Below are 14,265 nucleotides of genomic sequence, written 5' to 3'. Positions count from 1 at the left end.
AGTGAACAACATAATTTTCTTAAAATTCAACATTTAACATAAATTTTAAGTTTGTAGAATATCTGACAAATATTCAAATTAAAAAATATCACGTAAAGTAAAAATTTGTTTTTATGGAAACAATATCAAACATTGAGCTGATTATTGCTTTGAAAAAAATATAGCAATAGTTACGTAACTTTCTTCTGGAAAAGATTAAAATTGCATGTTGAATCATCTGTTATATGATTTAATTTTAAAAATTTTCTCTTCGTATCTATGAAAAATATAATAAATTTTTTAATCAAAAATTAATAAAATTGGCTCCATCTCAAAATAACAGGTTATCAATTATGATGATTATAAGAAGCATTAATAAAAACGATTTATTAGAAGAAGACGGCGTCGTTTATAGAATAGAATACACATGCAACAACCCCAGTTTTTACATCGGTGAAAGAAAAAGAAGACTGAAGATCAGATTGTCGGAAAAACTTGGCTGTTGTAAGGTTAAAAATTAGTAATTCTCTTATCTTCCAACACTGTAATATTAATAATTGTCAGATCAATGTTAATAAGTTACAAATTGTCTTTAGGGAAAAAAACAACGTAAAACGAGAAGTAAAGGAACATTTTGCTATCGTTATGCAAAACAACAATGTGAATTTGAATACGGGAATGCTAACAGCGGAATGCTGGTAATTTTTTGTGAGTTATATAAGTTGTTTTTTCTAATAAGTTGTAAGAATATGAACTGTGTACAGTTAAACCTACTGAAGAGGCCTTTTATAGGCGAAATGCATATGGGAAGTTTGTCAAAGTAACCCTTCTATAGTCGCCCGGCTTCTGTGAGAAGCCCTGTGGTGATTATTTTCGTGGCATTTTTCCTGAAATTTTTCAAAAAATTTCAAAAAATTTAAGTTTTCCAATCTTTTCAAACTACAATAAATGCAATAAATAACATTTTTATTGCGCTCCGAGTTTACTCAGAAAAAAAATTACAAAAAGTGCTGGCTTCTAACAAGCTTCCACGCGACTATGCGCGGTAGTAAAAAATCGGGAAAGAAACGAGTTTGCGATAATCGCTATCGTCGATCGCGACCATCGCGAGCATCTTTTTCGCTATCAATTTTTTTCTCTCAACAATTTTATTTTTTTTCACCAGAAAGATTCATTTTAGCCTGATTTTGAACCTTGATATCGAGATTTATTACTAAACTCAGCGATGTCTTATTATACTCTGAGAGAAATCGCGTTTGTCTGCGGGAGAAATAACAGCGACAAAAATTTTCAAAATTAATATCTTTAATACAAATTGCGCTAATTGTACAATTTTTTTTCTTGCGTAAGAATTTCATATAGGTATTGTTGCAAATGCATTCTTTTTAGTGAAATTTCGAGAATATTTTTAGTTGTAAATAGATGAATTTACGCATTTGACATCATGTCGTAAATTGCCTAATTTTTGATGGTCCCCACATTATTTTTTTTATTGCTTCATTTCATGCACAGAAAACATATCTATACTATCAACAAAGAATTTTGATAGATTGAATAATATTTTAAGCGATGTCAAGTTTTATATTAGATGATCGAGTTAAGCCTAACACACGACTATATCATATTCAAAATTAAAAATAAAATTCATGTGTAGAAATATAAAGAAAATATCTGTTAAATCTTAAATACAACATTCATATGAGTAAAACAAAATACTAACTTTGTCAATTGGTCGATTTACAAGTCAGAAAGCAGCATTTGAAAATAGGGTCATAAAACAATCAACGTTTGTATACTTTCGCGATAGGGGGTGTAGAGAGGTATGTTGACAAATTTTTTCGCAGTAGTACGAAATTTCTACTGACTTCCCTTGAATGAGTGATATTTCTTTCCTATTTCCAAACAAACTAGATGGTAATCGATGAAACGAGATAAATTACAGCGAGTTGAAATTTAATATGTTTATTTTTTGCATTTTTCCTATCAAATTACATTAAATTCCTCGCAAATAAAGTATTTGTGTCAATATAAAAATATTTTATACTGTTTAAAAGTAGAAAAAATAAACAAAACGAAGGTGTAATAATATTTTTTGAAACGAAGCCAAAAATTTTACAATTTTAATACATAACAGAAGGAAAGTATGACGATCGGTCGGGAATGACTCTCGAATACTTTTAATGCCGAGAAACTCAAAAACAAATAGTTTTTCCGTATGTATAGATGTTGTGCGTATGTTGAAGGAACGATTTTGTTTATCCATTTTGAAGCTTAATAACACCTGTGGCTTTTGACGAAAATGTCTTAAACTTGATAAAGTTTCGGTATCATCGGGATGAAAGTTATTAAACCTTGGTGATAAGTGCTGGACGGGGGTGGGAAGATAATGGTGACATGTGTCATGTATCTTATTTTTCGAATGGGTCCGATTTAATAAAGAGTTTATTCGATGTTAGCTTTAATTTTTTTTTAAATAAAAATCTACTCTCTTAACACGATTTACTTTTTGTTTTAAAGTAAAGGTGTCAGATCCTCGATTAAAAAGCTAACGCTTTATCGTTTTTAAATTTGTGAATTTTTTATCATTGTCTAATTTATTTTAAAATGAAGTTCATTCTTTGAACTATTGTAACTGTTACTTCTGTGGGTGTGTTTAAAAATTAAATGATAACCTAATATAATATAAGAATTTTTAAAATTAAATCATATAACAGATGATTCAACATGCAATTTTAAACTTTTCCAGAAGAAAGTTACGTAACTATTGCTATATTTTTTTCAAAGCAATAATCAGCTCAATGTTTGATATTGTTTCCATAAAAACAAATTTTTACTTTACGTGATATTTTTTAATTTGAATATTTGTCAGATATTCTACAAACTTAAAATTTATGTTAAATGTTGAATTTTAAGAAAATTATGTTGTTCACTTCCAAAGCAACAGATTATTGAATTTGAATCGAGAAAAGAAAGATTTTAAGAATAAATGAAGTATTTAATCTTCTTTATTCAATGTTCTTGAATTGTTTTGAATTTGATGGTGTATCCGAATCCGAAGTATTTTCTTAGTCTACCTCCAGTCTCTTTGTTCTTCTCTGGAAAAAAATTTCCGCAGTGCTTAATACATCTTGATTTGTTGTTGTTTACGACCAAAGGTTTGAGTAGAAAACTGAAAATTAGACATCAGATTTAAATCTTTTGATTAATCAATGTTCTTCGATACATCTTCTGTACTGTACCTTGCTTAAAAAATCAAATATACAATTATATAATACAATTTCAATTATTTTGTTTACATTACATTATACATTTTATCAAAAGCACAATAATAATAATAAAAGTTAACCACAACATGAATCTACAGATCATTAGTTAGCAGATCTATAATGAATCTTCGATTATATAAGTAAATAATATTATGTTACATATAAATGATACACAGTAGACATAGTAGTCATGCAATATACGATTTCGAAATGTATACCGCTGAAAATGACAGCATTTGTTGTTGTTTTTGTGCAGCCCTTTTAAAACAGTAATTATCTTACATAACAACTCTTGGATGTCTTCTGTTTTGAAGTTTAATGACAAAACAAAAATGGACTCAAAAATGTAATATCGTTGTATTGTCACTAAACTTCAAAGCAGAAGACATTCAAGAGTTATTATGTAATCATATGTAAATGAAACTAGGAAACTCGGACCCACAACTAAAAGGCCAGAACAGATATAAATAAGCAAAAGATTTGATAGTATGGCGAAAAAAATTATACTCTATTTTTAATGTAAACATTCGTCGAAAAAACGTAAAAGAATAACTTTGACATTTGGCCAACATTTAAAGGAAAGGAAAAATCAGAATTATTTTACGAGTTTTTAACACTAAAATATACTTTCGATACTTTCACTTATGTTAGATTTTTAACGAAACAATCAACAAAAAACGGTTTCACATCACAAATTAATACGGAAATTCATGGCATAGCTATAAACTCACTAATGATAGATTATAAGTTTTTATGAAATATGAGTGTTATGTAACCCAAACGGTATCACGTACGGTTCCAAAACAACATAGAATTTAAAACACAGATAATTGTGTATTGAAGAAATGCAACGACAAAAGCCTGCAATTTCCTTGACATGGACTCGAATTGACAAATCACTGAAATACGTTTTGCCAATTTCAGCTATTCGTCGATTCAACCAGTCCGATTTGCACGAAATTTCGTTATACGATAGAAGTTATAAGATAACATGCAGAGATGAAACAGAAGTTTTAAACTTTTCGAAAAATTCATATCGGAGATAACAAATTATCTGCTTAGTGTATTTGAAAGTCATAAACTTAAAAAAATAAAAGTGATGGATATTCATAATTACAGTTCAACAGTCGATAGACTTTAAACAACATCTTATAATAACTTATCAATAACAAATTAGAAATGTAAAATGTAAGGTGAAATCGAAAATTTGAAAGTTTAAAAATATATAATATAATAAATGATGATAAAAAACAATTACTTTAAGTTTCTCAACAAAATTCGAAATTTACATTGAAAGCTAAAATCATAAATCTCCAATAAAATATATAACCCTAATTGACATAAAATTTATGTCTTCTATAATTTATAAGTATTTGTTTAAAGTGATTTAAATTTATATGATAATTCTGGGTGTAAAAACAAATAGTCTTATTAGGTCAGAGATTGATTACAATAAATATCCATACAAATATTAGAGTGATGTCAGTGAAAGTCAAGAGTACGTGCCCATCTGTAAAACATACTAAAATTAACGATTTCGTAAAACAAATAAACTGACCGTATTGGTATTTAATGTAATTTGAATTTTTAACAATTAATTGGAAGACTTAATTTTTACTTTTTTCTATCACATCATCATTAATAAATGTAGACAAATAGCAATATAATGTAAATAGTCAACAGGCTACAATTTTGAAACTTTTCATCAACGCTGTTTCTACAATAGCGCCCGTTAATTTAAAGCATATTCAACGTTTTTCATTTAACTCTTAAATAGAATTTTTTTTTTTTAATTTGTATGTCACAAATTTTCAAAAATATTCAGAGAACAATTTACGAAATTTATTCAGAAACGGTGCCTTTAACAGACTTCGTTTATGTACAGTACTTCACATTAAAAAAAAATCAAATCGTTTTTTCTTTCTAATTTTCATGCAAACAAATACGCATAATATGACAATATAACAGAACAATGGCAAATTCCACATTATTGTTGTGCATTCTTGGTTTTTCACCTTATCAAAATTTATAAAGTGAATTTTAAATTCGGATCATTAATTCTATAAATGCGATCAGAAAAAGTAAGTAAAACTTTTAAATTGTTTTGTATGGCATTGCTACTATTTGGCGACTCTCGTTATTCAAAACTGTAAAAAATGTAAAAGTTGAAATTTTAACTAATTTCATAAAACTATGATCTATATTTTAAGGTAAAATTTAACATCCGAATTGTAGATTCTTCTTATGTGTACAAAATGTTTAAAGAAACCATACCATAAACGTAACCCTTCACTATATATATCCCTGTAAAGAATCGCCAACGTCATTTCCGGGGACTGCAATCGGGAGTCTACACAGGAAAGTCTACAATTTGGGGAGGTCGCCGACATCCTCATTCGGAGCTTGAATTGTGTATATTTCACTGTAATATTTCAATAAAAAGAGAAAATATTGCTGATAAAAAGCAATGCGAATCTTAATAATATATAATAATTTATACAACGAGTAATTTTTAAAGGACGAAAATAAGAAATTTGAATGCAGTCAATGTAAAAAGAGATTTCATGATAAATGGGACTTAGATAGACACATGAAAGTTCATACTGGTGAGAAACCGTATGAATGCACAATTTGCGGAAAAAAATTCTCCCAGTCTGGAAATTTAGTAGTTCACAAAAAAAGACATTCTGAAGAGAAACCATTCAAATGCTACTACAAAGACTGCACACACAGTGCGAAAATGAAACACGATTTGATAAAGCATGTCAATCGAACACATCTAAAAGTAAGATATTCGAAAGTTTTTATTGGAAGAATAATGTTTTTTTTATTATTAATTAGATAAATATTCATAACATAGAATATATCAAATTTATTAAATTAACGTATAAAACATAATACTATAATAAATTATAAAACAGATTTAATTATTATAAATAAAAGTGTAACTTCACAGTAAAACATCGAAAGATATACTCGTTATACCTTATTCTTAAAAATATTAATTATCAAATAACTTCTATGTCAATAAGCGTAAAAATATATACAAAATTTTAAAAAATTTACAACTTATATAAAAATTTCACTTTAATTAAAACATATTGGTATATCAATTTCCTTCTTAATGTGTAATAAATAGCTAATATAACTTATACGTTATGTGATACATAGAAACGACCAGAAAAACTTCATACATGTCCTAAATGCGATAAAAATTTTGAATGTTTATCTGCTTTGAAAATTCACTTAATATCTCATGAAACAATACGATCAATTTCATGTGGTATTTGTAAGAAAATGTTCAAATATAAATATCAGTTAAAGAAACACGTGCAAAAAGTACATCCACAGGAAGAAACCGAACATTTTTCCAAAGTAAGTAAAGAAAGTTTCTGAAATTAATCGTTCAAAAACTACTCGAATATTATAATGTGAAAAAAGCTATTTAGTTTTTAAAAGATTTTTAAAATTTCATATTTACAGTAGTCACGGAATAAAGTCACTTAGGTGACTTTCTTCCGTGACTACTGTGAATAATTTTATTTTGTATACTTCATTCATAGAATAGCACAGCATTGTTCATTTAATGCGAAGTACTAACACAAAAAAAGTAATAGTTGTAAGTTTGTACTCTCAGTCATTTGATGATCAAGAGACGTTAGCCTTGAATGTACTTATTATAATTATTTGTAATAAGTTTTATCGTCATAATTGTTTCGGAATATATTTTTCTCTACATAAGTTTTTTACAAAATTTCCGTTTCATTAATGAAATTTTATGAAATTTAGCACTTGAGTGCTTATTGTTCTTTCGTTTGTTATTTTTCTTTGCAATTAACAACGAAATACTTACCTGTGATGTAACTAATAACGTAGAGTAAAATTAGAAAAATGAAAAGCAATAAATAAATATTAAAACATGACTGAATACTAATAAAAAATAATAAATAAACAGTGCCTGTTTAAGGTGATTTTGCCCCGTGTGCGCAAAGTTTACCAGTTGGATATTTTTAAAAATGAAAATTTTTAAATGCAAAATTAAGATAATTTTGGCGTGCTTTATTGTCAATATTAAAATTAATATAGAATTGTAACACTTCAAAAAACAAAATCTTTTTAATCAATTTGAAAATTTTCTCTTATATTTTATTTACAAAAAGATTGAAAAAATACCGATATTTAATATTCTAAAATCTCTAACGTTTTGAAATGTTTATATTTGCTAAATATTAAACAGCAGTGAACACAAATCATTTAGATAAAGAACAAAAAGAACCGAGAGTTAAATAGTAAAATAATGTGATTTTAAAAGAGTAAGGAAAATGAATCGATACTAATTCATATATCACAATATTATAGTAAAGAGTAAATAAAGTATATTTCGAAAATTTGCGCCCTTTTATGGCTGGCACCGTAAAAGGTTGCCTACTTTGCATAAATGATAGTGCTGGCTATACCTATATACTATAATAATAAATAAAAAATGTGAGAAACATGAAAACATTAATGTAAACCAATAATAATAGGTTGTAAACAAAGCATAAATTGATTATTGTGCGTTTTTCAGGCTGATTGTTACAGTGACGTACAGTGAGTTGAAAAAAACACAAGTACACTATTAGAAGGTATCTTTATGGGCTCTTGTATTAGTCAGAATTTTATTGTACCCTGCATAATAAAATTGGTGTTATTAATAAAACCTTTCGCGGTGCAAATTTTTACAATCATTATATTGGCGAGAGCTTTCTTGTTTACAACACGAAATTAATCGTTCTCCAAATGATACTTTAATACGCCAATAATTGTCAAGATTATATATGATTTCAAACAGTAAAGAAATTAATGGGATAATGAACATTTCACATGTCATAGTTCACAGATTAAAATATTTTATCACTTTCAGAACGTTCAATAAGCACTGGGAGGTCGGAGAATTCATCAATTAGTATTCAAGTATTCTTATATATATAAAGAAAAATATATTTCTTATGTACATAAACAAAATTAAATTACGTACAAATGATATAAGAAAAATAATCTGAGAAATTGAACATATATAACGCACATTTCGATCAACTATTTTAAAAGAATCGTTCGTAAATCGGTTAACAATCAATATATAAAACAGGAGTAATGAATTTATAAATAGTTGAATTACACCCCGAATATTTTTCAAAACATCCATAATTATAAACACTGTATAATACTATTCCAGCCCTTATATTGAACGACACAAGTTAAAGTTTCTAAAAAACTAGACAAATAATTAATAGAAAAACAGGCAGAATTTTAAATAATAATTCAGTTTATATTTCCAATTGTAGTTGTTGACAAAGTAATTATTACATATGTGCGACTGGAAAAATATTAGTACATAGTTATTCCTGTCAACACTACAGGTAATTTTTTTTTTAGTTTAAGCGTATGTAAAATATAAATAAGTATTAATTTGTTTTTATATTTCTTATGCAATTTTGAACATAATAAGGGCTAATGAGGGAGATATGACTTGAAATGCATTTATAAGTAGAATATAAAATCTACTTTTTCTATCGAATACAGTATTCCTATATAATAAGTTCTCCTTAGCAATATTGTGCTTAATTCTTTCAAAATTTTAGTCACTCTGAAAATTTCAATTCAATACAGTTTAGCAGTGTTTCTCAAACTTTTTAGATCGCGACCCCCCTTCTGCACTTAAAAATTTCAAAAGACCCCCGAAGAATGAGTGTGTGTCAAAAAACATTCCAGAGGGAGAGGGTTAGGCTCGTATTTAAATATTTATATTTTTTTTATTATTTAGCTATATTTGCAATTTATTTAAGTAAAAATTATTTTATATAGTTTTTATTTCTATTATTTCTAAACATAAATTCGTAGTAAATTTATAAAATATTTGAAAAAATTGATTTAGAATCAATTTTTCAGCGACTCTTCAAATATTTTTCACGACCCCCACTTTGAGAATCACTGCAGTAGAGCATTGTTTAACCGAATTAATTAGGGACTGGTGTTGGTCGGATAACTAAAAAGTCGGATAACCGAAAAGTATGAATAAATACATTATTAGTATAGTGTATTAGGATTGGTCTAAATACTAGTCTCCCTTTCATGGTCGAGCCAGTGCTGCCATCTAAAACATGCAAAAATTTAACAAAAAATTTTTAAAGTAGCCAAGAAATAACCAAATATTGCAGAGCCACATCACTAGGGGACATTTGAATTTGCCGACTAGAACGCGGTCGGTTAACCGACTTATCGGGATAATCGGGGGTCAGATAATCGATGCTCTACTGTATTCACGTTTTTATAAAGGGTATAAATGAAACTGATAAACCTCATGTTCAAAACTGTCGATATGAGTTCAGAACTAATCCTCACAAATGAAACTCTTTTCAAAAAAACTGTCGTTGTGATAAACCCTTACGTAAGATAACCTTTGTAGTTATAAAAATAAAATACAATAATATAACGAAAATTAAAACGACAACCATGTAAAGAATTCTTTCAAATGTTCGAAAAAGCTGGTTGCTTGTATCAATTGGTCAATCTCGTTATTTCAAAGAAAACACCTCACAAATATTTTAATTACAAAATATATTATTTATCAATGATTCAAATACTTTTCAATGCTGGATAAAAATATCGTGAAAATTTTAAATATTCTAGTAATTTCAATCTCAGTTATCATAAAAGTTAATTATTTCTAATTATATTTATAGTTATGTATTCAATAGAAAAAGTAGATTTTATATTCTACTTATAAATGCATTTCGAGTCATATCTCCCTCATTAGCCTTTATCATGTTGAAAACTGCATAAGAAATACAAGAACAAATGAATACTTATTTATATCTTACAAACGCTTAAACTCACAAAAATTACCTGTAGTGTCGACAGGAATAACTATGTACAAATATTTAATTACTTAAATGATATCATGTTGTTTATAATGTTTATCTTTAATTAGAAAAGCATACAACATGCTGAACAAGTCCCGATTGAATCGTTTCAAACACCATCAACAAGTGCTCAAGCAACAAAGTTAATTGAAGAAGTTGCCTCAAGCGAAATGATTTTTACACCAAGAAAAGCTGAAGAATTTCTGCAACACTTTAACATCGATACAGAAATTATGCAGATGGAAACATCCTCACAAACGGAAACATTCTCACAAATGGAATCATTTTCACAAATGGAAATACCTTCACAAATAGAAATAGAAGAACATAAATTTGAATGTCTATTCTGTAAAGAACGATTCTCTGACGAATTATCTCGAAAAGAACACGAAAGAAACGCTCATAACTTTTGTTATTTTTGACAATTATCGAAAGTTTGTGAATGTTTTGTATCTCTTAATAGAATCAAAATTGAATTATCAATAAATTGTCTTTACTTATAGTAAATTTATATGTAAAAATACTGTAAAAATTTACTTCGAGTTTAATTTATTCTAATAACTATTTCACTAAAAAGTTCTCTATATTTTATTTGTACGAAACAAAATTTAAATGTTTTTGTCTTACATTTAATTTTCGTGATTATCAAAAAGACTTAAATATCTGTATAAATTTTATATACTTATATTTCTACAATTTCAACATGTTTAATAAATGTATTTTCTTATCACAATGTTGCCGTTTAGAACGTATCACACAGGAAACACTTTCAGTGAAAATAGGTTTCTTTATTAGTGTAAACGGATATGCATTTCGGACTTAATGCCCTTCTTCAGTCCTACTCAGTGGTGATATTCAGCGGGTTCGCACAGGATCGGCCGAATCCCTTGGTAAAATTTTCAGTTTCCCAATCCTTGTTAAACAAACGTAACATTTCTCAGTGGTTTTGTTTCTTTTAAAAAATATATTAAAATTTACGTATTATACTCTGTAACACTACTAAACTAGAGCCTTATACCCCGTTCGCACCGAGCATTTCAATCTAGATTGTAAGCAAGGTCGGGGACTATGCATTAGGTGCGATCTCTCTCGACCATTTCAATCTCGACCGAAACGAGGTTTAATCGCGATCGATTCAAGAGAGTTCTTGAAACTAGATCCAATCATAAGAGAGATCCCACAATCCCACGCGAGCGAGATAATACAAGATAGCTGTGGAAAACGTGTCGGGCTATAGACAGTGAAATAAAAGGGCTATTGTATTTCGAGAGATGATGACATCTGTCTATTATCATCAGTGCCATTCGAAGTGAAAAATTTGTCTACCTAAAAAAAAGAAAAGGTCGGCAGCACTAATACACTAATTTCACCTGGTCTTCGCCCAGGGCTTGTTACGTTCTAAATACGCCACTGATTATTAGATATATCGCAAGAAAAGGTATTGAATTTATTTCTGGCCAAAATTTCCATTTCGTTTGTCGGTGATTGTCAGGAAAAAATTTTCTGCTAGCGAACAATTTGTTAACTATTTCGAATATCACCACTGTCTGTACTGTATATTTTACTATATTCTCCAGTAAGTAACGTTCTATGGCAAATTATTTACTAGGAAGGTTGCATCTACATAATCCTAACCTTAATCATATACAAATATATTCGAATGCTATTTATGCTTTACCCTGACATTTCAAATCAATACTAAAAAATGAGATATTTTATTCACATAATAACTTGAAAGTATTTAAAATTAAGCTATACTTCAAGAGTTATGACTGTAGTACAGATAAAATCTGTTCCTACTGAACTTGCATTTTTATAAATTAAACAACTGTTGTTTAAAGTGTTTTATAAAGACATATACGAAGACAATACGCAATTGAAACTAAATACGAAGACAGTTTATACACAGACCGTTGTAAAACACAGTTCAGCCGTAAAAATACTGAATGACTTTGATTAAATAAAATATCAATCCTTAATGTAGTTGTGAATGCCAAGTTGGTATTATGATATAATAATATCAGAAATTAAACTTGAGAGTAATTAAAAGAAAATGTCTATTACACTTTGCATGAAAATTTCATGAAAAATATAATTGTTAGAACAAAGACAGTCGATCCAAAAATTCTTTTGTGTACCAATATTTTATTACGTGTTTAAAAATAAAACTTTTAGACGACCCTACCTTCCTTATTAGGATACTTGGCCGTCTCTAGTTAAAAACACAAAAAATTATCTAATAAAAAATACAAATTTATATTTTTAATTAGAGAATTTTTTGTGTTTTTAAATAGAGACGGCCAAGTATCCTAATAAGGAATGTCGGGTCGTCTAAAAGTTTTATTTTTAAACACGTATTAAAATGTTGGTATTTAAAAGAATTTCTGGATGGACTGTGTCTTTGTTTTAACAAATATTTAGCAATCGGACGAACTTTTATATAATCGGATAATCGAAATATATAATTTTTGAAAAAATACATTTAATTCATAATTAATTAAGTTATAATTATAGAAGTTCAATTTAAATGTTTTTTTTTTTTGTATTGTATAAGTAGCTAAAAAATATATACTTTTTTACAGGAATCGGCAGAAACATCTGATTAACAAAAAGAATACAAAAAGAATTGTCAACATTGTTATTATCTACATTTAAACCTTTCTAAAAAAAAGAATCTGAATAACATAGAAACGTGCCAAGTTTGAAATAAATTAGATACTGTGCGATTCCAATGTAAACAGGTTTTATTGCAGATTGATTTGTTCGAATTTTATCCGATAATTTTTAAATTTTATTTCTTAATATATATTTTTTAAATTATTGATTATTATCGCGTAGATGAAAGAAAAATGTATAACAGAAAATCTAGTTTAATAAAAGAAAAAAAAAAATACAATAAATACCATAGCTTACATGCTGAAAGAATGAGAAAAATTTCATTAAAAAGCGTGAGTCGCTCATGTCAACAAATAATTTAAATTACACTTTCTATCAGTTTTTACGGTCGAGCAATTCAGTCTTTTATTTGGTCGTTTAATATCCGTAATACTGTAGAAAATGAAGAAAAGTTAGTTTTTACGTTTAGTGCATTTATGTAAATAAGCGTTTTATTAAAGCATTTTTTATATTTTTATTTACTGTGCAATTTAAATAAAATCCAAGGTTGTATTTAAATTCCACGGATGAGGTTTGCGCCTTTAGTTTCGAAAATACAATGTATAAGCGATTCCAAGCTATAAATATACGATATACACTTAAAACGCTGTCGTCGAACTAAACGTTCTGACTTTTAAAATAATTTCTTGCAAATTGTGCACTCTATTGTATTTTTATCTTATTTTTTATTGTATTTTATAACGTGCTTTTGTAATTTACTGCGTTTTATTTGAGATGTCGAAACTTATCGTTTTCCGGATGTAATCAACAGCCATTTTAAGTTATTCTAATTAATTTATTATTTCTAATGAATTCTTTCTAATTAACATTTCTGTTGTTGTTCCTAATTTGAAGGATATACTGCAGTTAAATATTCAAAATTTTTACTAAGGTTTTGTGTTTTGTGATTGGCGTTTTAGAAATTTTAAATAATTTACTGCTTAGGTATGTAATAGATATTAAACGTAATTTTAGTATGTGGAATAAGATACCATTTCCTAAATAATTACTGTATAAGTCATATGCAGATTAAATTGCATTAAACATTCAATTGTTTTCACGTAAATTCATTCAGCTTAGGTAACTTATTTTTCAAATTTAAGTATATAAAATGTTTTGACGCTATTTAGTTCTTTGTGATTTTGATGACACACTAAAAATATTGTACTCACAATTGTTTATCAAATTATTATTACAAGAAATTAAAGTAAATTTTTACCACGCTTTCATATTTAAAGTTCAGTGTAACAAAAAGTGTTTTTTTTTTTTTTTTTCGAGTTCAATTTTCATTATTTATTAACAATAAAAGCCTTTTTAATACTCGGTATCTTCATAAATTGATATATGCTCATAGTTAAATGTTCAAAATTAATTAGATTGATGTAATTTCCTTTCGTGTTCATTCAAAGAAATTTCGTCAGAAAATTGTTGTCCACAAAATTGACATTCGTATTTAATCTTTC

At 27.6% G+C, this 14,265-nt stretch overlaps 1 protein-coding gene across 1 annotated transcript; it reads left to right on the top strand.

Moving 5' to 3' along the window:
* Positions 1–335: 335 nt before the first annotated feature.
* Positions 336–10,569, top strand: LOC136970506 (zinc finger protein 271-like). Its single transcript, XM_067264951.1, has 5 exons — positions 336–488; positions 576–677; positions 5,764–6,030; positions 6,417–6,620; positions 10,216–10,569. Exons 1-5 carry the CDS (start codon positions 336–338, stop codon positions 10,567–10,569), a joined length of 1,080 nt encoding a protein of 359 aa, XP_067121052.1.
* Positions 10,570–14,265: the final 3,696 nt, after the last annotated feature.

The sequence above is a fragment of the Centruroides vittatus genome, unplaced genomic scaffold (assembly GCF_030686945.1).
Source record: "Centruroides vittatus isolate TY-2023 unplaced genomic scaffold, ASM3068694v2 contig_1991, whole genome shotgun sequence".
Taxonomy (NCBI): domain Eukaryota; kingdom Metazoa; phylum Arthropoda; class Arachnida; order Scorpiones; family Buthidae; genus Centruroides; species Centruroides vittatus.
This window is presented reverse-complemented; position numbering and strand designations above follow the sequence as displayed.

What these genes read in the sequence shown, in the direction of transcription:
- LOC136970506 (XM_067264951.1), top strand. Translation starts at nt 336, where the DNA reads ATGATTATAAGAAGCATTAATAAAAACGATTTATTAGAAGAAGACGGC. An exon ending in AAAAACTTGGCTGTTGTAAG is followed by an intron (nt 489 to 575) that starts GTTAAAAATTAG and finishes AATTGTCTTTAG; the next exon opens with GGAAAAAAACAACGTAAAAC. An exon ending in ATGCTAACAGCGGAATGCTG is followed by an intron (nt 678 to 5,763) that starts GTAATTTTTTGT and finishes TAATTTTTAAAG; the next exon opens with GACGAAAATAAGAAATTTGA.